Below are 27,773 nucleotides of genomic sequence, written 5' to 3'. Positions count from 1 at the left end.
GGGGGAGGAATGGAGAAATGAGGAACGATCAGTATAGAAATGTTGAACAGAGAAGGTTCTGTCCTCAGCTCTTCTTGTTATATTTCTATCTGCTAAGTAGCGTTCTAAACGTCTCACACACACACACACACACACACACACACACACACACACACACACACACCTCAATCACTAATCCAAATGGTCCCCAACAATCCCAGCCTCGTGGTTTAACAGGCCTGTTTAAAGACTTAATTAAGAGGATGGAAACAGACATGTGTTTCCAAGGACACACACTTTGTAGGACATCTCTCTGCTGCCCTTCATTGGACAGTTCACACTTAACTCTGCCGTAAACAGCCAGTGTGTCCCGTGTGTTTGTAAAGGCATGGTTCACATACTTCCACTGTTAACCAAGGCAGCAGTGTTATGGTGTTGTGTGTAGGTTTTTAATTGAATTACAATTTTATTTTTTACCTTTTTTAACTAGTCAAGTCAGTTAAGAAAAAAATCTTATTTACAACAACGGCCTACCAAAAGGACAAAAGGCCTCCTGCAGGGACAGGGTAAAAGGCCTCCTGCAGGGACAGGATAAAAGGCCTCCTGCAGGGACAGGGTAAAAGGCCTCCTGCAGGGACAGGGGAAAAAGGCCTCCTGCAGGGACAGGGGAGAAAGGCCTCCTGCAGGGACAGGGGAGAAAGGCCTCCTGCAGGGACAGGGGAGAAAGGCCTCCTGCAGGGACAGGGGAGAAAGGCCTCCTGCAGGGACAGGGTAAAAAGGCCTCCTGCAGGGACAGGGTAAAAGGCCTCCTGCAGGGACAGGGTAAAAGGCCTCCTGCAAGGACAGGGTAAAAGGCCTCCTGCAGGGACAGGGTAAAAGGCCTCCTGCAAGGACAGGGTAAAAGGCCTCCTGCAGGGACAGGGTAAAAGGCCTCCTGCAGGGACAGGGTAAAAGGCCTCCTGCAGGGACAGGGTAAAAGGCCTCCTGCAGGGACAGGGTAAAAGGCCTCCTGCAAGGACAGGGTAAAAGGCCTCCTGCAGGGACAGGGTAAAAGGCCTCCTGCAGGGACAGGGTAAAAGGCCTCCTGCAGGGACAGGGTAAAAGGCCTCCTGCAGGGACAGGGTAAAAGGCCTCCTGCAGGGACAGGGTAAAAGGCCTCCTGCAGGGACAGGGTAAAAGGCCTCCTGCAGGGACAGGGGAGAAAGGCCTCCTGCAAGGACAGGGTAAAAGGCCTCCTGCAGGGACAGGGGAGAAAGGCCTCCTGCAAGGACAGGGTAAAAGGCCTCCTGCAAGGACAGGGTAAAAGGCCTCCTGCAGGGACAGGGTAAAAAGGCCTCCTGCAGGGACAGGGTAAAAGGCCTCCTGCAGGGACAGGGTAAAAGGCCTCCTGCAAGGACAGGGTAAAAGGCCTCCTGCAGGGACAGGGTAAAAAGGCCTCCTGATGGAACAGGGTAAAAGGCCTCCTGCAGGGACAGGGTAAAAGGCCTCCTGCAAGGACAGGGTAAAAAGGCCTCCTGATGGAACAGGGTAAAAGGCCTCCTGCAGGGACAGGGTAAAAGGCCTCCTGCAAGGACAGGGTAAAAGGCCTCCTGCAGGGACAGGGTAAAAGGCCTCCTGCAGGGACAGGGTAAGAGGCCTCCTGCAAGGACAGGGTAAAAGGCCTCCTGCAAGGACAGGGTAAAAGGCCTCCTGCAGGGACAGGGTAAAAGGCCTCCTGCAGGGACAGGGTAAAGGCCTCCTGCAGGGACAGGGTAAAAGGCCTCCTGCAGGGACAGGGTAAAAGGCCTCCTGCAGGGACAGGGTAACAGGCCTCCTGCAGGGACAGGGTAAAAGGCCTCCTGCAGGGACAGGGTAAAAGGCCTCCTGCAGGGACAGGGTAAAAGGCCTCCTGCAGGGACAGGGTAAAAGGCCTCCTGCAGGGACAGGGTAAAAGGCCTCCTGCAGGGACAGGGTAAAAGGCCTCGTGCAGGGACAGGGTAAAAGGCCTCGTGCAGGGACAGGGTAAAGGCCTCCTGCAGGGACAGGGTAAAAGGCCTCCTGCAGGGACAGGGTAAAAGGCCTCCTGCAGGGACAGGGTGCTGGAATTAAAAATACAAATATAAGACAAAACACAAATCACAACAAGAGATACTGGTAGGGGTGTGTGTGTGTGTGTGTGTGTGTGTGTGTGTAGGTGTGTGTGTAGGTGTGTGTGGGCGTGTGTGTGTGTGGGTGTGGGTGTCTTACCTTAGCTGCCTGTGCGGTGCAGGCAGCGTGCACTGTGCTGGGTTTGACCCCATTAGCCTTGGGTCTCTTAGACAGACTGAAACGGCTTTTCCTCCTACCTCGATCACCGTTGGGTAGAGAGCCATTGTACCTAAAGAGAGAGACAGAACGAGACAAACAGAGAGAGAGAGATAAACAAGGGGATAGGATGCCATCTTGGAAGCAAGAAGTGTTCCTAGAGCAGGCAGGGGGAGTTGCTGTGAGTTCACAGACATGCCTGTATTGTGTGTGTGTGTGTGTGTGTGTGTGTGTGTGTGTGTGTGTGTGTGTGTGTGTGTGTGTGTGTGTGTGTGTGTGTGTGTGTGTGTGTGTTACTATCTTTGTGGGTACTGGAAATCCCCAAAAGTATTTCCCAGGTCCCCATGAGTACAAAGGCTAGATTTAAAGATAGGTTTAAGCTATGAGTGTGTGAGATCCAGCTCTGCTGATATCTCATCACTGTTTTCCATTGGAGACCAGGACCACCACTACTGTTATAATAATCTCCCTGGAGACCAACACTACTGTTATAATCATCTCCCTGGAGACCAACATTACTGTTATAATCATCTACCTGGAGACCAACACTACTGTTATAATCATCTCCCTGGAGACCAACACTACTGTTATAATCATCCACCTGGAGACCAACACTACTGTTATAATCATCTCCCTGAACAGCCTGGAGACCAGGACCAACAATACACAACAAACAGTGAGTCAGCACACACAAACATACGCAGGTACACAAACACACACGTGTGTGTATGCCTGCGTGCCTGCATGTGCTTTTACACACAACCCCCCCACAATAACCACCTCGAAGAGAATAGGAAGCAACGTCATCATCAACGTAGAGGAACAGCCATAAGTATCTGAGTTTGTATCATCCAGTTTCTTGCACAGACTGGAATATATACCACCTCAGTCATCGGCTTCATCAATAAGTGCATCGACGACATCGTTTCCACAGTGACCGTACGTACATATCCCAACCAGAAGCCATGGATTACAGGCAATATCTGCATCGAAGCTAAAGGCTAGACCTGCTGCTTTCAAGGAGCAGGACAGTAATCTGGACGCTTCTAAGAAATCCTGCTATGCCCTCAGATGAACCATCACACAAGCGAAGCGTCAATATAGGATTAACCTTTTAGGGTTAGGGGGCAGCATTTTCACTTTGGATGAATTGCGTGCCCATAGTGAACTGCCTCCTACTCTGTCCCAGATGCTAATATATGCATATTATTATTACTATTGGATAGAAAACACTGAAGTTTCTAAAACTGTTTGAATTATGTCTGTCATAGGGCAGGCAAACTTCCAAACAGGAAGTGGAAATTCTGGGGCTGGTTGATTTTCAACTCATCGCCTATTCACATCCAAATAAGATATGGATCTGTTCACACTTCCTACGCCTTCCACTAGATGTCAACAGTCAGTAGAACGTGGAATGAAGCCTATAGTGTGATGTGGGACCGGATAGCAGCTATTTGAGTCACTGGCCTGGCACAATGCCAGTTCGTGGTTACGCGCAGTAGTCATTATAATCGCCTTGCGTTCCATTACTCTGTAGACAAAAACAAATGCTCCGGTTGGAATGTTATTGGATATATATGATAATAACATCTTGAAGATTGATTCTCTACTTAGTTTGACCAGTTTATTCGACATGGAATATAACTTTTTGAAGTTTTCGACCGAGTTTGCCTGGACCAGCGCCAGCTTTTGGACATGTGAACTAAACGTGCTAGCAAAAGTAGCTAATTGGACACTAGTAATGGACATTATGGAACAAAACAACGATTTATTGTGGAACTAGGATTCCTTGCACTGCATTCTGATGAAAGATCATCAAAGGTAAGGGAATATTTATGATGTAATTTCGTATTTCTGTTGACTCCAATATGGCGGAGAAATATATTTACGTCTGAGTGCCGTCTCAGATTATTGCATGGTATGCTTTTTTCGTAACGTTTAAAAAAAAATCTGACACAGCGGTTGCATTAAGAACCAGTGTATCTTTAATTATATGTAAAACATGTATCTTTCGTCAAAGTTTATGATGAGTATTTCTGTTATATGACGTGACTCTCTGTAATTACTCCGGATATTTTGGAGGCATTTCTGAACATGGCGCCAATGTAAACCGAGATTTGTGGATATAAATATGCATATTATTGAACAAAACATAAATTTATTGTGTAACATGATTGTCATATGAGTGTCATCTGATGAAGATTATCAAAGGTTAGTGATTCATTTTATCTCTAATTCTGCTTTTGTGACTATCTTTGGCTGGGAAAAATTGCTGTGTTTTTTTGGATTTGGTGGTGATCTAACAAATATATGTTGTGTTTTCGCTGTAAAATATTTTAAAATTGGACACGATGGGTAGATTAAACAAGATGTTTATCTTTCATTTGCTGTATTGGACTTGTTAATGTGTGAAAGTTAAATATTTCTAAAAAATATGTTTGAATTTCCCGCGCTGCCTTTTCAGCGGAATGTTGGGGGGGGTTCCGTTAGCGGAGCTGTGTCCTAGACCAGTTAAGATTGAATCCTACTACACCGGCTCTGACGCTCGTCAGATTTGGCAGGGCTTGAAATCTTCTCCTTAATGCAACCGCCGTGTCAGAAAGCAAACCATGCAATCATCTGAGTACAGCCTTTAGACAACAAAGCAGCCAAAAAGATACCCGCCATATTGGGTAGTCAACATTACTCAGAAATAGCAGTTTAAATATTAACTTACCTTTGACGATCTTCATCAGAATGCACTCCCAGGAATCCCAGTTCCACCATAAATGTTTGATTTGTTCGATAATGTCCATCAGTTATGTCCAAATATCTTCTTTTGTTAGGGCGTTTGGAAAACAAATCCAAAAGCGCGTTCAGGTCGCGCCGAACGTCGGACGAAAAGTTCAAAAAGTTCCGTTACAGCCCGTAGAAACATGCTAAGCCAAACTAAGTATGGAATCAATCTTTAGGATGTTTTTAACATAAAACGTCATTAATGTTCCAACCGGACAATTCCTTTGTCTGTACAAATGAAGTGGAACGTAGCTACCTTTCACGTGAGCGCGCCAGACCGAGGCTGTGACACTATGCCAGACCACTCACTCAAAGAGCCCTTCCTTTAGAGTAGAATCCTCTTTCTAAATACTGTTGACATCTAGTGGAAGCCTTGGGAAGTGAAACATAACTAATAATCGCCCTGTATCTTCAATGGGGGCTGAGTTGAAAAACTACAAACCTCAGATTTCCCACTTCCTGGTTGGATTTTTTTCTCAGTTTTTTGCCTGCCATATGAGTTCTGTTATACTCACAGACATCATTCAAACAGTTTTAGAAACCTCAGTGTTTTATATCCAAATGTACTAATTATATGCATATTCTAGCTTTTACGGCTGAGTAACAGGCAGCTTAATTTGGGCACGTTTTCATCCAAGCTACTCAATTTGAAGTAAGCATTTCATGGTAAAGTCTACACTTTTTGTATTCCGTGCATGTAACAAATAAAGTTTGATTTGATCTACATAGAGGAACAACCATAAGTATCTGAGTATCATCAACATAGAGGGAACAGCCATAAGCATCTGAGTTAGTTACTAAGTGGTGAAGTGTTATGTGGTTGGCTCCTTACCCCAGCACCATGAGCTCTCCATATTTCACCGGCACTTTGGAGGAGGAGGTGGAGGAGGGGGAGATATTTTCCTGCTCTGGAGAGAACATGGGCCCGGCTGGCTGGATGGGTGAGGGTAGGAGGGATGTCACACTAAATGGGTGGGGTCAGCTGAGCTTCAGCTCCGCCTCCTCATCCTGCATGTGCCTGTTGGCTGTCGCCGCTGCAACCCTAGATAGAGATAAGAGGGAGAGCGCGTGAGGTCAGTCACACGTGGACAACACAGCTCACAACATCAGGAAGTCACCTGATCTCTCAGGTCTCACCTTACACTGAGAACAGGAAGTCACTGACAGTTACACCACCACACACCCTTTAAGACACACACACAAATAGGGCCCTAGAAAAAAAACATCTGTGTTGCGCCAAGCGTGGAATCCAGACATTAAACCCGAATTAAACAATACTCCAAAAATGTATTGAACTTACTAGAACATTCCTTAAAAATTGCCCCTGTGACTCACAAGACATGAAGAAAATGCATCAGGGTAGCGGGGCGGCAGGGTAGCCTAATGGTTAGAGCGTTGGACTAGTTGCAAGTTCAAACCCCCGAGTTGACAAGGTACAAATCTGTCGTTCTGCCCCTGAACAGCCACTTAACCCACTGTTCCTAGGCCGTCATTGAAAATAAGAATTTGTTCTTTAACTGACTTGCCTAGTTAAATAAAGGTCAAATAAAATCATTGATTAGTAATTTCTTGCATCTTTCTGAAAGGGCTCGGGAATGCCTGTCTGTGTTGTGGTGCTCTTATGTCTAGTCTACACTTAGTGTAGCCGTTAGCGATGATGCTAATGATAACCATCTGCCGGTAGATGGAAAGGCTTTCCCAAAAACCTTCTCAATTTAATGTTAACTACAAAGCAGCCTGTCTGCTACCTACCTGGCAGAATGATACCATGATTATTTGCATCAACCCAGTGGCCATTTGCTTAGAAAACTCTGCAATCTCATGAGGGCTACAGAAACACCGTTAACCAAACAACGGTCTCTGGCTGGTGCCACCTGCATTGTGTGTGTGGTGTGTTCGCTATGTGGTCTCAGGTTGAAACGGTTGCTGCTGTGTGTCTGTGTATCCCCTTAGGATAGGTTTATACTCCCCCACGCGGTCACCAAACCCCCCCACGCGGTCACCAAACCCCCCCACGCGGTCACCAAACTCCCCCCACGCGGTCATCAAACTCCCCCCACGCGGTCATCAAACTCCCCCCACGCGGTCATCAAACTCCCCCACGCGGTCACCAAACTCCCCCACGCGGTCACCAAACCCCCCCACGCGGTCACCAAACCCCCCCACGCGGTCATCAAACTCCCCCACGCGGTCACCAAACTCCCCCACGCGGTCACCAAACTCCCCCACGCGGTCACCAAACCCCCCCACGCGGTCACCAAACCCCCCCACGCGGTCAGCAAACTCCCCCATGCGGTCACCAAACTCCCTCACGCGGTCACCAAACTTCCCCACGCGGTCACCAAACCCCCCACGCGGTCACCAAACTCCTCCACGCGGTCACCAAACCCCCCCACGCGGTCACCAAACTCCCCCACGCAGTCACCAAACTCCCCCACGCGGTCACCAAATGCGCTCGGCAGAAAAACAAGAGGTGCTTAAAGTTTCAAGTTGCAAAAGGTTTTGCTACCGTTTCCCCTAATGAATACGACCCAGGGCTTTCACAGTGACCTCACTTCCTCAGACAACGGTGCCTTTGTGCAGCCAGGCAGTCCCCCCCCCCTAAAAACAACACCAACAATTTGCCTGTGTCCTGTTTGGCACGCAGGTTGAGTCCCGTCCTTCAACAGTTCAAGGAAAGGGAAAGGTGTGCTATTCTTCAACCACACTTTTGAGTGTTCAGAATGCACACTGGACTGGCTGTTGATCGGGACGCTTGTGAGAACTACGATGATGAAGTCACTTCAAATGGGAGTTGAGGTGATTCACAAATGGAATATAAATCAGGCCAGTTTCCTGGAAACAGATTCACACACAACCTATTTCATACCTCTCAGCTGCCAAGGCATTATTTGCAAAAAGCAAAGGCCTCACTCACATCAAGTTAAAATCATGTTACTCCCCACCACACTAACCACAAAAACACTCATGGAGAACTTCCAACTGAGATGGCTAACTGTTAACACCTTCTCACAAAGAAACTGTCTTGATGATGCAGAGGTTGTTGATTCCGCTCACCCAAAGTCTTTAACAACACCCTCCTGATGGAAACAGCCCCCCCCCCCAAAAAAAAATAACACTAGTGCCCACAACATAAACACTGGTGAACCCCTGGTGTGGGGTAGCCTAAGGCTCAGGGGTCAGAGCTACTCAACTCAAAGATCTCACCCAAAATCTGATGACAGGAGTCCAAACACCCTCTTTTAGGAAGTGTCTAAATCTCAATGAACTTTTAGGTTATCAGCTCAGTGGAGAAAAGTAATTTCATGAGAGAGAGAGAAAAGTCCCTTCATATATGAGTGAGAGAGAGAGAGAGAGAGAGAGAGAGTGAGAGTGAGTGTGAGAGAGAGTGAGTGTGAGAGAGAGTGTGTGAGAGAGAGAGAGGGTGTGAGAGAGAGAGAGAGAGAGGGTGTGAGAGAGAGTGTGAGAGAGAGAGAGAGAGAGAGACAGAGACAGAGAGACAGAGAGAGAGACAGAGAGAGAGACAGAGAGAGAGACAGAGAGAGAGACAGAGAGTGTTTCCAGATGAAGGGCTGGTGGTGAGGAAGCAGACATAGACTAGGTGTGGTGTGGTGGAGGACCTCCATGGGGAAGGAGAACCACATCAGTGGCCCCAGCAGACAGCCTGCTTCCTGGGCACACACCAGCTGCCTCCTGGGATATCCAACAGGCCAGCCAGTTAGCCAGCCAGCAAGTCAACCAGACAGCCAACAAACTAGCCAGACAGCCAGCTAACCAGTCAATCACAGTCAACCTGCCAGTTGACCAACAAACCAGACAGCCTTCCAGTCAACCATTTAGTCAGTCCGCGAACCTTTAAGGCACCCAGTCTACCAGCACCACTAAGAGAGAGTACTAAGCTAAGTCAGTATCAGTCATCTTACTTTCACTTAGTGCTGCTGGCTGGCTGGAGGCCTGGCTGGTTAGCTGACTCGCTGTCTAAATGGTTTGTAGACTGGCTAATTTGCTGGCTGGTTAAATGAGTAACAAGGGTCCTCTGCAGCTCAGTTGGTAGAGCCTGGCACTTGTAACGGCAGGATAGTGGGTTCAAATCCCAAAACGTTCTGCTAAGCGGAATATATTATAGTTAAGCCAGTCTCGTTGATGGCTATCAACTCTCTGCACTTCAGCCTCCATTAAGGGAAACTCTCAACCAACTCTCAACCTTCAGCGAGAACACTCCTGTACTTAGGTTGTTTACTCTCAACTGGGGATGGGCACAGTTATTTCAATATTTGAATATCTGAACAGACATTAGTATTTGATTACTTGTGTGAGTATTCATATTTATAAGTAAAAATTACAGGCCTATTTTAAAAATGAAAATATCCATGTTACATTGCTGCATACAAGGATATACCATGACATTTCAAATTCTTAAATTTAATAAAACTACTTTTAAAAGTCATTTTTATGACATGCACCCCATAAAGACAGGCGCCTTCACACATGATTGTTTTTGTTAGCCAATCAAAGCTTCACTAGGCCTACAGTCACAGAGGCTCACTACAATACATTTTAATAGGAAGTTAGCAGAAATAGAGAAGCTCTTGCTGCTGTGGAAAGGAAAATACCTGTCTATTCGTGAAAAACTGATAAACTGGGATATGACTAAAGAGTTAATCTATTTGCAGAAATATTCCATTTGATTTGGAACAGCAAGCCAAACTAAATTAAAACGGGCCTATTTATATAATGAATATGAATTTGGAGGGCAGAAATTATTAAATATTAAAGCATTAGACCTTAAATCCGAACTGGTTCTCTAGCAGATTAGTAAGAATGTCTCACCCCATGTTCAAGAATGGCTTTCCCCCCCCATTTATTCAGATTACAACCTCTCACTTTCGGTTATTAAAAAATATAGTGATACATTTAAAAAAAGTATACCATTTTCATTTAGGGACAAAAAAAAAAATTGACAGCTGTGCCATATGACTCCAAAATAGTTGGGAAGAGATTTTCAATGTACTGATTCCATGGCACATGGTTTATATATATATATATAGGGGGTACAACCATCGCAGTTCTGCATAGTTTGTTTTGGTACGGTCCATGTAGCTTGTTTTTGGTCACAAGTTCAGGAATGGCTGAAGAATTGCAACATTTAACTGGAGCCAACTCTGCAAATAGCACTGCTGGGTGATGTAAAAAGTCATAGTCAATCGATCAATAATATAATAATACTCTTAGCAAAAATGTTTCTTTCATTTACAAATCAGTAGAATCTATGAGAATAGAAAGGTTCAGAACATTGGTGAAATATCACACCACAGGCAAATAGAAATCAAAACTGGATGGTGTTCAGAGATAGATGGGAGGGGTTGAGGGGAGCTGAAGGATGGGACTGGGTGGTGTTCAGAGATAGATGGGAGGGGTTGAGGGGAGCTGAAGGACTGGATGGTGTTCAGAGATAGATGGGAGGGGTTGAGGGGAGCTGAAGGATGGGACTGGATGGTGTTCAGAGATAGATGGGAGGGGTTGAGGGGAGCTGGAGGATGGGACTGGGTGGTGTTCAGAGATAGATGGGAGGGGTTGAGGGTAGCTGGAGGATGGGACTGGGTGGTGTTCAGAGATAGATGGGAAGGGTTGAGGGGAGCTGAAGGACTGGATGGGGTTCAGAGATAGATGGGAGGGGTTGAGGGGAGCTGAAGGATGGGACTGGATGGTGTTCAGAGATAGATGGGAGGGGTTGAGGGGAGCTGAAGGATGGGACTGGGTGGTGTTCAGAGATAGATGGGAGGGGTTGAGGGGAGCTGAAGGATGGGACTGGGTGGTGTTCAGAGATAGATGGGAGGGGTTGAGGGGAGCTGAAGGATGGGACTGGGTGGTGTTCAGAGATAGATGGAAGGGGTTGAGGGGAGCTGAAGGATGGGACTGGGTGGTGTTCAGAGATAGATGGGAGGGGTTGAGGGGAGCTGAAGGATGGGACTGGGTGGTGTTCAGAGATAGATGGAAGGGGTTGAGGGGAGCTGAAGGATGGGACTGGGTGGTGTTCAGAGATAGATGGGAAGGGTTGAGGGGAGCTGAAGGATGGGACTGGATGGTGTTCAGAGATAGATGGGAAGGGTTGAGGGGAGCTGGAGGATGGGACTGGATGGTGTTCAGAGATAGATGGGAAGGGTTGAGGGGAGCTGGAGGATGGGACTGGATGGTGTTCAGAGATAGATGGGAAGGGTTGAGGGGAGCTGAAGGATGGGACTGGATGGTGTTCAGAGATAGATGGGAGGGGTTGAGGGGAGCTGAAGGATGGGACTGGGTGGTGTTCAGAGATAGATGGGAGGGGTTGAGGGGAGCTGAAGGATGGGACTGGATGGTGTTCAGAGATAGATGGGAAGGGTTGAGGGGAGCTGAAGGATGGGACTGGATGGTGTTCAGAGATAGATGGGAGGGGTTGAGGGGAGCTGGAGGATGGGACTGGGTGGTGTTCAGAGATAGATGGGAGGGGTTGAGGGGAGCTGAAGGATGGGACTGGGTGGTGTTCAGAGATAGATGGGAGGGGTTGAGGGGAGCTGAAGGATGGGACTGGGTGGTGTTCAGAGATGTATGGGAGGGGTTGAGGGGAGCTGAAGGATGGGACTGGGTGGTGTTCAGAGATAGATGGGAGGGGTTGAGGGGAGCTGAAGGACTGGATGGGGTTCAGAGATAGATGGGAGGGGTTGAGGGGAGCTGAAGGATGGGACTGGGTGGTGTTCAGAGATAGATGGGAGGGGTTGAGGGGAGCTGAAGGACTGGATGGGGTTCAGAGATAGATGGGAGGGGTTGAGGGGAGCTGAAGGATGGGACTGGATGGTGTTCAGAGATAGATGGGAGGGGTTGAGGGGAGCTGAAGGATGGGACTGGGTGGTGTTCAGAGATAGATGGGAGGGGTTGAGGGGAGCTGAAGGATGGGACTGGGTGGTGTTCAGAGATAGATGGGAGGGGTTGAGGGTAGTTGAAGGATGGGACTGGATGGTGTTCAGAGATAGATGGGAGGGGTTGAGGGTAGTTGAAGGATGGGACTGGGTGGTGTTCAGAGATGTATGGGAAGGGTTGAGGGTAGTTGAAGGATGGGACTGGGTGGTGTTCAGAGATATATGGGAAGGGTTGAGGGGAGCTGGAGGATGGGACTGGATGGTGTTCAGAGATAGATGGGAAGGGTTGAGGGGAGCTGGAGGATGGGACTGGATGGTGTTCAGAGATAGATGGGAAGGGTTGAGGGTAGTTGAAGGATGGGACTGGATGGTGTTCAGAGATAGATGGGAAGGGTTGAGGGGAGCTGGAGGATGGGACTGGATGGTGTTCAGAGATAGATGGGAAGGGTTGAGGGTAGTTGAAGGATGGGACTGGGTGGTGTTCAGAGATATATGGGAAGGGTTGAGGGGAGCTGGAGGATGGGACTGGATGGTGTTCAGAGATAGATGGGAAGGGTTGAGGGGAGCTGGAGGATGGGACTGGATGGTGTTCAGAGATAGATGGAAAGGGTTGAGGGGAGCTGGAGGATGGGACTGGATGGTGTTCAGAGATAGATGGGAGGGGTTGAGGGGAGCTGGAGGATGGGACTGGATGGTGTTCAGAGATAGATGGGAAGGGTTGAGGGGAGCTGGAGGATGGGACTGGATGGTGTTCAGAGATAGATGGGAGGGGTTGAGGGGAGCTGAAGGATGGGACTGGATGGTGTTCAGAGATATATGGGAAGGGTTGAGGGTAGTTGAAGGATGGGACTGGATGGTGTTCAGAGATAGATGGGAAGGGTTGAGGGGAGCAGGAGGATGGGACTGGATGGTGTTCAGAGATATATGGGAAGGGTTGAGGGTAGTTGAAGGATGGGACTGGATGGTGTTCAGAGATAGATGGGAAGGGTTGAGGGGAGCTGAAGGATGGGACTGGATGGTGTTCAGAGATAGATGGGAAGGGTTGAGGGGAGCTGGAGGATGGGACTGGATGGTGTTCAGAGATAGATGGGAGGGGTTGAGGGGAGCTGAAGGATGGGACTGGATGGTGTTCAGAGATAGATGGGAAGGGTTGAGGGGAGCTGAAGGATGGGACTGGGTGGTGTTCAGAGATAGATGGAAGGGGTTGAGGGGAGCTGAAGGATGGGACTGGGTGGTGTTCAGAGATAGATGGGAGGGGTTGAGGGGAGCTGAAGGATGGGACTGGATGGTGTTCAGAGATAGATGGGAGGGGTTGAGGGGAGCTGAAGGATGGGACTGGATGGTGTTCAGAGATAGATGGGAGGGGTTGAGGGGAGCTGAAGGATGGGACTGGATGGTGTTCAGAGATAGATGGGAAGGGTTGAGGGGAGCTGGAGGATGGGACTGGATGGTGTTCAGAGATAGATGGGAGGGGTTGAGGGGAGCTGAAGGATGGGACTGGGTGGTGTTCAGAGATAGATGGGAGGGGTTGAGGGGAGCTGAAGGATGGGACTGGGTGGTGTTCAGAGATAGATGGGAGGGGTTGAGGGGAGCTGAAGGATGGGACTGGGTGGTGTTCAGAGATAGATGGGAGGGGTTGAGGGGAGCTGAAGGATGGGACTGGGTGGTGTTCAGAGATAGATGGGAGGGGTTGAGGGGAGCTGAAGGATGGGACTGGATGGTGTTCAGAGATAGATGGGAGGGGTTGAGGGGAGCTGAAGGATGGGACTGGGTGGTGTTCAGAGATAGATGGGAGGGGTTGAGGGGAGCTGAAGGATGGGACTGGATGGTGTTCAGAGATAGATGGGAGGGGTTGAGGGGAGCTGGAGGATGGGACTGGGTGGTGTTCAGAGATAGATGGGAGGGGTTGAGGGGAGCTGAAGGATGGGACTGGGTGGTGTTCAGAGATAGATGGAAGGGGTTGAGGGGAGCTGGAGGATGGGACTGGATGGTGTTCAGAGATAGATGGAAGGGGTTGAGGGGAGCTGGAGGATGGGACTGGATGGTGTTCAGAGATAGATGGGAGGGGTTGAGGGGAGCTGAAGGATGGGACTGGATGGTGTTCAGAGATAGATGGGAAGGGTTGAGGGGAGCTGGAGGATGGGACTGGATGGTGTTCAGAGATAGATGGAAGGGGTTGAGGGGAGCTGGAGGATGGGACTGGATGGTGTTCAGAGATAGATGGAAGGGGTTGAGGGGAGCTGGAGGATGGGACTGGATGGTGTTCAGAGATAGATGGGAGGGGTTGAGGGGAGCTGAAGGATGGGACTGGATGGTGTTCAGAGATAGATGGGAGGGGTTGAGGGTAGTTGAAGGATGGGACTGGGTGGTGTTCAGAGATATATGGGAAGGGTTGAGGGTAGCTGGAGGATGGGACTGGGTGGTGTTCAGAGATAGATGGGAAGGGTTGAGGGTAGTTGAAGGATGGGACTGGGTGGTGTTCAGAGATATATGGGAAGGGTTGAGGGTAGTTGAAGGATGGGACTGGGTGGTGTTCAGAGATAGATGGGAAGGGTTGAGGGTAGTTGAAGGATGGGACTGGGTGGTGTTCAGAGATATATGGGAAGGGTTGAGGGTAGTTGAAGGATGGGACTGTGATCCATACTGTGTCTGTAAAATGGATATAGTATGTATAAGCTGGAAGTCTAAGTGTTGTCCATTAGTTTACTCCAATTAGGGAGGGATGGTAGGGTTAGGGGAAAATACATGTTAAAAATATATATATATATATATATATAAATAATTGATATATTTACCAAAAAATAAGAGGGATTTTTTAAATTATTTTTTTATTTAACTAGGCAAGTCCGTTAAGAACAAATTCGTATTTACAATGACGGCCTACCGGGGAACAGTGGGTTAAACCCCCCCAAAAAGAGACTCCATGCACAGCAAGTGAAATAAGAGTTCACTAATGCAATGCAAGATGAAATTAAAACGACAGAAGACAGCAGCAGTGTGAAACCACAGCTCAGTTCCAACAGTATACAGCCACGAGGCTCTGGATAACATTCTACCCTTGATGGCTTTTACAGAGAAAGTAGGAAAACAACGGCTTTGTACAACTCCCAAGAATTCCTTTCATGGTTTTCCTAAATGGTATCTAGACTGGCGCATGATGCAGAGGTTTTTAAAGTGGTGGGAAGAGGGGTAACTACTTCTATGATACTCAAACAAATATTGTACCCCCATTCTAACCTCTCACCATTACCAATAACAGGGGAGGTTAGCCTTCTATATCATAACCCCAAGACATTCTAACCTCTCACCATTACCAATAACAGGGGAGGTTAGCATTCTATATCATAACCCCAAGACATTCTAACCTCTCACCATTACCAATAACAGGGGATGTTAGCATTCTATATCATAACCCCAAGACATTCTAACCTCTCACCATTACCAATAATAGGGGAGGTTAGCATTCTATATCATAACCCCAAGACATTCTAACCTCTCACCATTACCAATAACAGGGGAGGTTAGCATTCTATATCATAACCCCAAGACATTCTAACCTCTCACCATTACCAATAACAGGGGAGGTTAGCATTCTATATCATAACCCCAAGACATTCTAACCTCTCACCATTACCAATAATAGGGGAGGTTAGCATTCTACAGTGCCTTGCGAAAGTATTCGGCCCCCTTGAACTTTGCGACCTTTTGCCACATTTCAGGCTTCAAACATAAAGATATAAAACTGTATTTTTTTGTGAAGAATCAACAGCAAGTGGGACACAATCATGAAGTGGAACGACATTTATTGGATATTTCAAACTTTTTTAACAAATCAAAAACTGAAAAATTGGGCGTGCAAAATTATTCAGCCCCTTTACTTTCAGTGCAGCAAACTCTCTCCAGAAGTTCAGTGAGGATCTCTGAATGATCCAATGTTGACCTAAATGACTAATGATGATAAATACAATCCACCTGTGTGTAATCAAGTCTCCGTATAAATGCACCTGCACTGTGATAGTCTCAGAGGTCCGTTAAAAGCGCAGAGAGCATCATGAAGAACAAGGAACACACCAGGCAGGTCCGAGATACTGTTGTGAAGAAGTTTAAAGCCAGATTTGGATACAAAAAGATTTCCCAAGCTTTAAACATCCCAAGGAGCACTGTGCAAGCGATAATATTGAAATGGAAGGAGTATCAGACCACTGCAAATCTACCAAGACCTGGCCGTCCCTCTAAACTTTCAGCTCATACAAGGAGAAGACTGATCAGAGATGCAGCCAAGAGGCCCATGATCACTCTGGATGAACTGCAGAGATCTACAGCTGAGGTGGGAGACTCTGTCCATAGGACAACAATCAGTCGTATATTGCACAAATCTGGCCTTTATGGAAGAGTGGCAAGAAGAAAGACATTTCTTAAAGATATCCATAAAAAGTGTTGTTTAAAGTTTGCCACAAGCCACCTGGGAGACACACCAAACATGTGGAAGAAGGTGCTCTGGTCAGATGAAACCAAAATTGAACTTTTTGGCAACAATGCAAAACGTTATGTTTGGCGTAAAAGCAACACAGCTGAACACACCATCCCCACTGTCAAACATGGTGGTGGCAGCATCACGGTTTGGGCCTGCTTTTCTTCAGCAGGGACAGGGAAGATGGTTAAAATTGATGGGAAGATGGATGGAGCCAAATACAGGACCATTCTGGAAGAAAACCTGATGGAGTCTGCAAAAGACCTGAGACTGGGACGGAGATTTGTCTTCCAACAAGACAATGATCCAAAACATAAAGCAAAATCTACAATGGAATGGTTCAAAAATAAACATATCCAGGTGTTAGAATGGCCAAGTCAAAGTCCAGACCTGAATCCAATCGAGAATCTGTGGAAAGAACTGAAAACTGCTGTTCACAAATGCTCTCCATCCAACCTCACTGAGCTCGAGCTGTTTTGTAAGGAGGAATGGGAAAAAATGTCAGTCTCTCGATGTGCAAAACTGATAGAGACATACCCCAAGCGACTTACAGCTGTAATCGCAGCAAAAGGTGGCGCTACAAAGTATTAACTTAAGGGGGCTGAATAATTTTGCACGCCCAATTTTTCAGTTTTTGATTTGTTAAAAAAGCTTGAAATATCCAATAAATGTCGTTCCACTTCATGATTGTGTCCCATGATTGTGGGATTCTTCACAAAAAAATACAGTTTTATATCTTTATGTTTGAAGCCTGAAATGTGGCGAAAGGTCGCAAAGTTCAAGGGGGCCGAATACTTTCGCAAGGCACTGTATATCATAACCCCAAGACATTCTAACCTCTCACCATTACCAATAACAGGGGAGGTTAGCATTCTATATCATAACCCCAAGACATTCTAACCTCTCACCATTACCAATAACAGGGGAGGTTAGCATTCTATATCATAACCCCAAGACATTCTAACCTCTCACCATTACCAATAACAGGGGAGGTTAGCATTCTATATCATAACCCCAAGACATTCTAACCTCTCACCATTACCAATAACAGGGGAGGGGAGGTTAGCATTTAGCATGGGGGGGGGGGGTGACATTGATGCCTATAATTTTCTCACTCATCATTCAAAATCATGGTAGCATCCACATCAATAGAAGTGTTCAGAAACATATTTTATTCTTATTTACAAGAAAAGTGACTCCAAAAATGACACAATATATTATTTATCGTTCACTTCTATTGGGTACAACAGACCCTGAAACAACCAACAACTGTAAATGCATCCAACAAGTTTGTAGTCACAAGCTTGATGTGATCACTGTGTGCTCGGATTATGGGACCAAACAGTAAACGTTTGACTACTTTTTAAGTCAATTTGTCCAAACACTTATGAACCTTCAAATGACAGCTTCGAATAGATATAAAGGAGCTTTCATTTCTAATAGATATAAAGGTGCTTTCATTTCTAATAGATATAAAGGTGCTTTCATTTCTAATAGATATATAAAGGTGCTTTCATTTCTAATAGATATAAAGGTGCTTTCATTTCTAATAGATATATAAAGGTGCTTTCATTTCTAATAGATATAAAGGTGCTTTCATTTCTAATAGATATATAAAGGTGCTTTCATTTCTAATAGATATAAAGGTGCTTTCATTTCTAATAGATATAAAGGTGCTTTCATTTCTAATAGATATATAGGTGCTTTCATTTCTAATAGATATATAGGTGCTTTCATTTCTAATAGATATATAAAGGTGCTTTCATTTCTAATAGATATAAAGGTGCTTTCATTTCTAATAGATATATAAAGGTGCTTTCATTTCTAATAGATATATAAAGGTGCTTTCATTTCTAATAGATATATAAAGGTGCTTTCATTTCTAATAGATATATAAAGGTGCTTTCATTTCTAATAGATATATAAAGGTGCTTTCATTTCTAATAGATATATAAAGGTGCTTTCATTTCTAATAGATATAAAGGTGCTTTCATTTCTAATAGATATAAAGGTGCTTTCATTTCTAATAGATATAAAGGTGCTTTCATTTCTAATAGATATAAAGGTGCTTTCATTTCTAATAGATATAAAGGTGCTTTCATTTCTAATAGATATAAAGGTGCTTTCATTTCTAATAGATATAAAGGTGCTTTCATTTCTAATAGATATAAAGGTGCTTTCATTTCTAATAGATATAAAGGTGCTTTCATTTCTAATAGATATAAAGGTGCTTTCATTTCTAATAGATATAAAGGTGCTTTCATTTCTAATAGATATAAAGGTGCTTTCATTTCTAATAGATATAAAGGTGCTTTCATTTCTAATAGATATAAAGGTGCTTTCATTTCTAATAGATATAAAGGTGCTTTCATTTCTAATAGATATAAAGGTGCTTTCATTTCTAATAGATATATAGGTGCTTTCATTTCTAATAGATATATAAAGGTGCTTTCATTTCTAATAGATATATAAAGGTGCTTTCATTTCTAATAGATATATAAAGGTGCTTTCATTTCTAATAGATATAAAGGTGCTTTCATTTCTAATAGATATAAAGGTGCTTTCATTTCTAATAGATATAAAGGTGCTTTCATTTCTAATAGATATAAAGGTGCTTTCATTTCTAATAGATATAAAGGTGCTTTCATTTCTAATAGATATAAAGGTGCTTTCATTTCTAATAGATATAAAGGTGCTTTCATTTCTAATAGATATAAAGGTGCTTTCATTTCTAATAGATATATAAAGGTGCTTTCATTTCTAATAGATATAAAGGTGCTTTCATTTCTAATAGATATAAAGGTGCTTTCATTTCTAATAGATATAAAGGTGCTTTCATTTCTAATAGATATAAAGGTGCTTTCATTTCTAATAGATATAAAGGTGCTTTCATTTCTAATAGATATAAAGGTGCTTTCATTTCTAATAGATATAAAGGTGCTTTCATTTCTAATAGATATAAAGGTGCTTTCATTTCTAATAGATATATAAAGGTGCTTTCATTTCTAATAGATATATAAAGGTGCTTTCATTTCTAATAGATATATAAAGGTGCTTTCATTTCTAATAGATATATAAAGGTGCTTTCATTTCTAATAGATATATAAAGGTGCTTTCATTTCTAATAGATATATAAAGGTGCTTTCATTTCTAATAGATATATAAAGGTGCTTTCATTTCTAATAGATATAAAGGTGCTTTCATTTCTAATAGATATAAAGGTGCTTTCATTTCTAATAGATATAAAGGTGCTTTCATTTCTAATAGATATAAAGGTGCTTTCATTTCTAATAGATATAAAGGTGCTTTCATTTCTAATAGATATAAAGGTGCTTTCATTTCTAATAGATATAAAGGTGCTTTCATTTCTAATAGATATATAAAGGTGCTTTCATTTCTAATAGATATATAAAGGTGCTTTCATTTCTAATAGATATATAAAGGTGCTTTCATTTCTAATAGATATAAAGGTGCTTTCATTTCTAATAGATATAAAGGTGCTTTCATTTCTAATAGATATAAAGGTGCTTTCATTTCTAATAGATATAAAGGTGCTTTCATTTCTAATAGATATAAAGGTGCTTTCATTTCTAATAGATATATAAAGGTGCTTTCATTTCTAATAGATATAAAGGTGCTTTCATTTCTAATAGATATAAAGGTGCTTTCATTTCTAATAGATATAAAGGTGCTTTCATTTCTAATAGATATAAAGGTGCTTTCATTTCTAATAGATATAAAGGTGCTTTCATTTCTAATAGATATAAAGGTGCTTTCATTTCTAATAGATATAAAGGTGCTTTCATTTCTAATAGATATAAAGGTGCTTTCATTTCTAATAGATATAAAGGTGCTTTCATTTCTAATAGATATATAAAGGTGCTTTCATTTCTAATAGATATATAAAGGTGCTTTCATTTCTAATAGATATATAGGTGCTTTCATTTCTAATAGATATATAAAGGTGCTTTCATTTCTAATAGATATATAAAGGTGCTTTCATTTCTAATAGATATAAAGGTGCTTTCATTTCTAATAGATATAAAGGTGCTTTCATTTCTAATAGATATAAAGGTGCTTTCATTTCTAATAGATATATAAAGGTGCTTTCATTTCTAATAGATATAAAGGTGCTTTCATTTCTAATAGATATATAAAGGTGCTTTCATTTCTAATAGATATAAAGGTGCTTTCATTTCTAATAGATATAAAGGTGCTTTCATTTCTAATAGATATATAGGTGCTTTCATTTCTAATAGATATATAGGTGCTTTCATTTCTAATAGATATATAAAGGTGCTTTCATTTCTAATAGATATAAAGGTGCTTTCATTTCTAATAGATATATAAAGGTGCTTTCATTTCTAATAGATATATAAAGGTGCTTTCATTTCTAATAGATATATAAAGGTGCTTTCATTTCTAATAGATATATAAAGGTGCTTTCATTTCTAATAGATATATAAAGGTGCTTTCATTTCTAATAGATATATAAAGGTGCTTTCATTTCTAATAGATATATAAAGGTGCTTTCATTTCTAATAGATATATAAAGGTGCTTTCATTTCTAATAGATATAAAGGTGCTTTCATTTCTAATAGATATAAAGGTGCTTTCATTTCTAATAGATATATAGGTGCTTTCATTTCTAATAGATATAAAGGTGCTTTCATTTCTAATAGATATAAAGGTGCTTTCATTTCTAATAGATATAAAGGTGCTTTCATTTCTAATAGATATAAAGGTGCTTTCATTTCTAATAGATATAAAGGTGCTTTCATTTCTAATAGATATAAAGGTGCTTTCATTTCTAATAGATATATAAAGGTGCTTTCATTTCTAATAGATATATAAAGGTGCTTTCATTTCTAATAGATATAAAGGTGCTTTCATTTCTAATAGATATAAAGGTGCTTTCATTTCTAATAGATATAAAGGTGCTTTCATTTCTAATAGATATAAAGGTGCTTTCATTTCTAATAGATATAAAGGTGCTTTCATTTCTAATAGATATATAGGTGCTTTCATTTCTAATAGATATATAGGTGCTTTCATTTCTAATAGATATATAAAGGTGCTTTCATTTCTAATAGATATAAAGGTGCTTTCATTTCTAATAGATATATAAAGGTGCTTTCATTTCTAATAGATATATAAAGGTGCTTTCATTTCTAATAGATATATAAAGGTGCTTTCATTTCTAATAGATATATAAAGGTGCTTTCATTTCTAATAGATATATAAAGGTGCTTTCATTTCTAATAGATATATAAAGGTGCTTTCATTTCTAATAGATATATAAAGGTGCTTTCATTTCTAATAGATATATAAAGGTGCTTTCATTTCTAATAGATATATAAAGGTGCTTTCATTTCTAATAGATATATAAAGGTGCTTTCATTTCTAATAGATATAAAGGTGCTTTCATTTCTAATAGATATAAAGGTGCTTTCATTTCTAATAGATATAAAGGTGCTTTCATTTCTAATAGATATAAAGGTGCTTTCATTTCTAATAGATATATAGGTGCTTTCATTTCTAATAGATATAAAGGTGCTTTCATTTCTAATAGATATAAAGGTGCTTTCATTTCTAATAGATATAAAGGTGCTTTCATTTCTAATAGATATGAAGGTGCTTTCATTTCTAATAGATATAAAGGTGCTTTCATTTCTAATAGATATATAAAGGTGCTTTCATTTCTAATAGATATATAAAGGTGCTTTCATTTCTAATAGATATAAAGGTGCTTTCATTTCTAATAGATATAAAGGTGCTTTCATTTCTAATAGATATAAAGGTGCTTTCATTTCTAATAGATATAAAGGTGCTTTCATTTCTAATAGATATAAAGGTGCTTTCATTTCTAATAGATATAAAGGTGCTTTCATTTCTAATAGATATAAAGGTGCTTTCATTTCTAATAGATATAAAGGTGCTTTCATTTCTAATAGATATAAAGGTGCTTTCATTTCTAATAGATATATAAAGGTGCTTTCATTTCTAATAGATATAAAGGTGCTTTCATTTCTAATAGATATAAAGGTGCTTTCATTTCTAATAGATATAAAGGTGCTTTCATTTCTAATAGATATAAAGGTGCTTTCATTTCTAATAGATATAAAGGTGCTTTCATTTCTAATAGATATAAAGGTGCTTTCATTTCTAATAGATATAAAGGTGCTTTCATTTCTAATAGATATAAAGGTGCTTTCATTTCTAATAGATATAAAGGTGCTTTCATTTCTAATAGATATAAAGGTGCTTTCATTTCTAATAGATATATAGGTGCTTTCATTTCTAATAGATATATAAAGGTGCTTTCATTTCTAATAGATATATAAAGGTGCTTTCATTTCTAATAGATATATAAAGGTGCTTTCATTTCTAATAGATATAAAGGTGCTTTCATTTCTAATAGATATAAAGGTGCTTTCATTTCTAATAGATATAAAGGTGCTTTCATTTCTAATAGATATAAAGGTGCTTTCATTTCTAATAGATATAAAGGTGCTTTCATTTCTAATAGATATAAAGGTGCTTTCATTTCTAATAGATATAAAGGTGCTTTCATTTCTAATAGATATATAAAGGTGCTTTCATTTCTAATAGATATAAAGGTGCTTTCATTTCTAATAGATATAAAGGTGCTTTCATTTCTAATAGATATAAAGGTGCTTTCATTTCTAATAGATATAAAGGTGCTTTCATTTCTAATAGATATATAAAGGTGCTTTCATTTCTAATAGATATAAAGGTGCTTTCATTTCTAATAGATATATAAAGGTGCTTTCATTTCTAATAGATATAAAGGTGCTTTCATTTCTAATAGATATAAAGGTGCTTTCATTTCTAATAGATATATAAAGGTGCTTTCATTTCTAATAGATATATAGGTGCTTTCATTTCTAATAGATATATAAAGGTGCTTTCATTTCTAATAGATATATAAAGGTGCTTTCATTTCTAATAGATATAAAGGTGCTTTCATTTCTAATAGATATAAAGGTGCTTTCATTTCTAATAGATATAAAGGTGCTTTCATTTCTAATAGATATATAAAGGTGCTTTCATTTCTAATAGATATAAAGGTGCTTTCATTTCTAATAGATATAAAGGTGCTTTCATTTCTAATAGATATAAAGGTGCTTTCATTTCTAATAGATATAAAGGTGCTTTCATTTCTAATAGATATAAAGGTGCTTTCATTTCTAATAGATATAAAGGTGCTTTCATTTCTAATAGATATAAAGGTGCTTTCATTTCTAATAGATATAAAGGTGCTTTCATTTCTAATAGATATAAAGGTGCTTTCATTTCTAATAGATATAATGGTGCTTTCATTTCTAATAGATATAAAGGTGCTTTCATTTCTAATAGATATAAAGGTGCTTTCATTTCTAATAGATATAAAGGTGCTTTCATTTCTAATAGATATAAAGGTGCTTTCACGGTAAAACATATGTATGAAAATAACCTGAAATAAAAGGTGCCGTTCTGTTCTGTCGCCTCGTATGAAACATTTGATCTCAAATCCAAAATGCTGGAGTACAGAGACAAAATAAAACGTTTAAGCTTCATTGTCCAAATAAATAGGCATGAGCGCGGCTGTTGCTTACGCCCTGCGTCCGGTCCGGACTCCTGAGTGTGTTGGTTGTTGCTGACGCCCTGCGTCCGGTCTGGACTCCTGAGTGTGTTGGTTGTTGCTTACGCCCTGCGTCCGGTCTGGACTCCTGAGTGTGTTGGTTGTTGCTTACGCCCTGCGTCCGGTCTGGACTCCTGAGTGTGTTGGTTGTTGCTGACGCCCTGCGTCCGGTCCGGACTCCTGAGTGTGTTGGTTGTTGCTTACGCCCGGTCTGGTCTCCTGAGTGTGTTGGTTGTTGCTGACGCCCTGCGTCCGGTCTGGACTCCTGAGTGTGTTGGTTGTTGCTGATGCCCTGCGTCCGGTCTGGACTCCTGAGTGTGTTGGTTGTTGCTTACGCCCTGCGTCCGGTCTGGACTCCTGAGTGTGTTGGTTGTTGCTGACGCCCTGCGTCCGGTCCGGACTCCTGAGTGTGTTGGTTGTTGCTTACGCCCGGTCTGGTCTCCTGAGTGTGTTGGTTGTTGCTGACGCCCTGCGTCCGGTCTGGACTCCTGAGTGTGTTGGTTGTTGCTGATGCCCTGCGTCCGGTCTGGACTCCTGAGTGTGTTGGTTGTTGCTGATGCCCTGCGTCCGGTCTGGACTCCTGAGTGTGTTGGTTGTTGCTGACGCCCTGCGTCCGGTCTGGACTCCTGAGTGTGTTGGTTGTTGCTGACGCCCTGCGTCCGGTCTGGACTCCTGAGTGTGTTGGTTGTTGCTGACGCCCGGTCTGGACTCCTGAGTGTGTTGGTTGTTGCTGATGCTCTGCGTCCGGTCTGGACTCCTGAGTGTGTTGGTTGTTGCTGACGCCCTGCGTCCGGTCCAGGCTCCTGAGTGTGTTGGTTGTTGCTTACGCCCGGTCTGGACTCCTGAGTGTGTTGGTTGTTGCTGACGCCCGGTCCGGACTCCTGAGTGTGTTGGTTGTTGCTGACGCCCGGTCCGGACTCCTGAGTGTGTTGGTTGTTGCTGACGCCCTGCGTCCGGTCTGGACTCCTGAGTGTGTTGGTTGTTGCTGACGCCCGGTCTGGACTCCTGAGTGTGTTGGTTGTTGCTGACGCCCTGCGTCCGGTCTGGACTCCTGAGTGTGTTGGTTGTTGCTGACGCCCGGTCTGGACTCCTGAGTGTGTTGGTTGTTGCTTGCGCTCTGCGTCCGGTCTGGACTCCCGAGTGTGTTGGTTGTTGCTTACGCCCTGCGTCCGGTCTGAGTGTGTTGGTTGTTGCTTACGCCCTGCGTCCGGTCTGGACTCCTGAGTGTGTTGGTTGTTGCTGACGCCCTGCGTCCGGTCCGGACTCCTGAGTGTGTTGGTTGTTGCTGACGCCCTGCGTCCGGTCCGGACTCCTGAGTGTGTTGGTTGTTGCTGGCGCCCTGCGTCCTGTCCGGACTCCTGAGTGTGTTGGTTGTTGCTTACGCCCTGCGTCCGGTCTGGACTCCTGAGTGTGTTGGTTGTTGCTGACGCCCTGCGTCCGGTCTGGACTCCCGAGTGTGTTGGTTGTTGCTTACGCCCTGCGTCCGGTCTGAGTGTGTTGGTTGTTGCTTACGCCCTGCGTCCGGTCTGGACTCCTGAGTGTGTTGGTTGTTGCTGACGCCCTGCGTCCGGTCCGGACTCCTGAGTGTGTTGGTTGTTGCTGACGCCCTGCGTCCGGTCTGGACTCCTGAGTGTGTTGGTTGTTGCTGACGCCCTGCGTCCGGTCCGGACTCCTGAGTGTGTTGGTTGTTGCTGGCGCCCTGCGTCCTGTCCGGACTCCTGAGTGTGTTGGTTGTTGCTTACGCCCTGCGTCCGGTCTGGACTCCTGAGTGTGTTGGTTGTTGCTGACGCCCTGCGTCCGGTCTGGACTCCTGAGTGTGTTGGTTGTTGCTGATGCCCTGCGTCCGGTCTGGACTCCTGAGTGTGTTGGTTGTTGCTGATGCCCTGCGTCCGGTCCGGTCTCCTGAGTGTGTTGGTTGTTGCTGACGCCCGGTCTGGACTCCTGAGTGTGTTGGTTGTTGCTGACGCCCTGCGTCCGGTCTGGACTCCTGAGTGTGTTGGTTGTTGCTGACGCCCTGCGTCCGGTCCGGACTCCTGAGTGTGTTGGTTGTTGCTGACGCCCTGCGTCCGGTCTGGACTCCTGAGTGTGTTGGTTGTTGCTTACGCCCTGCGTCCGGTCTGGACTCCTGAGTGTGTTGGTTGTTGCTGACGCCCTGCGTCCGGTCTGGACTCCTGAGTGTGTTGGTTGTTGCTGACGCCCTGCGTCCGGTCTGGACTCCTGAGTGTGTTGGTTGTTGCTGACGCCCTGCGTCCGGTCTGGACTCCTGAGTGTGTTGGTTGTTGCTTACGCCCTGCGTCCGGTCTGGTCTCCTGAGTGTGTTGGTTGTTGCTTACGCCCTGCGTCCGGTCTGAGTGTGTTGGTTGTTGCTTACGCCCTGCGTCCGGTCTGGACTCCTGAGTGTGTTGGTTGTTGCTTACGCCCTGCGTCCGGTCTGGTCTCCTGAGTGTGTTGGTTGTTGCTTACGCCCTGCGTCCGGTCTGAGTGTGTTGGTTGTTGCTTACGCCCTGCGTCCGGTCTGGACTCCTGAGTGTGTTGGTTGTTGCTGATGCCCTGCGTCCGGTCCGGACTCCTGAGTGTGTTGGTTGTTGCTTACGCCCGGTCTGGACTCCTGAGTGTGTTGGTTGCATGGAGGGATCAGAGGAGGAGGATTGGTTTGCACACGCTGAAGATTACAAGTCTGATGACCAGGTAATCGATCTGAGGGGACTCTCGGGAAAGGAGATCGACACTAACGATACCTCTCACAGTCTCTCTTTCCCTCCCGCTCACAGACTCCCCGTCTTTGCCTCCCTCCCTCATTCTTCCTGTGTAACCCATCTAATCGATGAGCAGGAATGTGTAAAATATCAAAAGAGAGGGAAGGAGAAGAGAGGAGGAATCATATCTCAGTCACCTGGGATTTGGGAGGGAAATCGTGTTGCAGACAGGGAGAGGGGATGTGTGTAGGCTACCTGGGATTTGGGAGGTTCCAGACAGGGAGAGGGGATGTGTGTAGGCTACCTGGGATTTGGGAGGTTCCAGACAGGGAGAAGGGATGTGTGTAGGCTACCTGGGATTTGGGAGGGAAATTGTGTTGAAGACAGGGAGAGGGGATGTGTGTAGGCTACCTGGGATTTGGGAGGTTCCAGACAAGAGAAGGGATGTGTGTAGGCTACCTGGGATTTGGGAGGGAAATCGTGTTGCAGACAGGGAGAGGGGATGTGTGTAGGCTACCTGGGATTTGGGAGGTTCCAGACAAGAGAAGGGATGTGTGTAGGCTACCTGGGATTTGGGAGGGAAATCGTGTTGCAGACAGGGAGAAGGGATGTGTGTAGGCTACCTGGGATTTGGGAGGGAAATCGTGTTGCAAACAGGGAGAGGGGATGTGTGTAGGCTACCTGGGATTTGGGAGGTTCCAGTCAGGGAGAGGGGATGTGTGCAGGCTACCTGGGATTTGGGAGGTTCCAGTCAGGGAGAGGGGATGTGTGCAGGCTACCTGGGATTTGGGAGGTTCCAGTCAGGGAGAGGGGACCTGACTGGAGAGGGGACCAAAAAAGCCGATACCGATTAATCAGCAGATTATAAAAAAAAAAAAATGTAAATAATGGTAATTATAACAATACTGAATGAACACTTATTTTAACTTAATATAATACATCAATAAAATAAATAATGAAACGTGTTCAATTTGGTTTAAATAATGCAAATACAAAGTATTGGAGAAAGTAAAAGTGCAATATGTGCTATG

General features: G+C 43.7%; 1 protein-coding gene across 2 annotated transcripts in view; it reads right to left on the bottom strand.

Annotated features, from left to right (window-relative positions):
- LOC118943940 (E3 ubiquitin-protein ligase pellino homolog 1) overlaps positions 1–27,773 on the bottom strand; it is a 55,839-nt gene that overhangs the window by 17,734 nt on the left and 10,332 nt on the right. For both annotated transcript variants that reach the window (XM_090181878.1, XM_090181876.1), the window contains exons 2-3: positions 5,870–6,079; positions 2,206–2,335 (exon numbers count right to left, since the gene is read on the bottom strand). In XM_090181878.1, the coding sequence (XP_090038004.1) occupies positions 2,206–2,335; positions 5,870–5,958 (219 nt within the window). In that variant the 5' untranslated portion in view covers positions 5,959–6,079. The remainder of the gene's footprint in view (positions 1–2,205; positions 2,336–5,869; positions 6,080–27,773) is intronic.

This window comes from Oncorhynchus mykiss, chromosome 1 (genome assembly GCF_057628025.1).
Source record: "Oncorhynchus mykiss isolate SJ-2025 chromosome 1, ASM5762802v1, whole genome shotgun sequence".
Lineage (NCBI taxonomy): Eukaryota > Metazoa > Chordata > Actinopteri > Salmoniformes > Salmonidae > Oncorhynchus > Oncorhynchus mykiss.
Note: the sequence above shows the minus strand (reverse complement) of the source record. Positions and strands in the feature narration are given on the sequence as shown.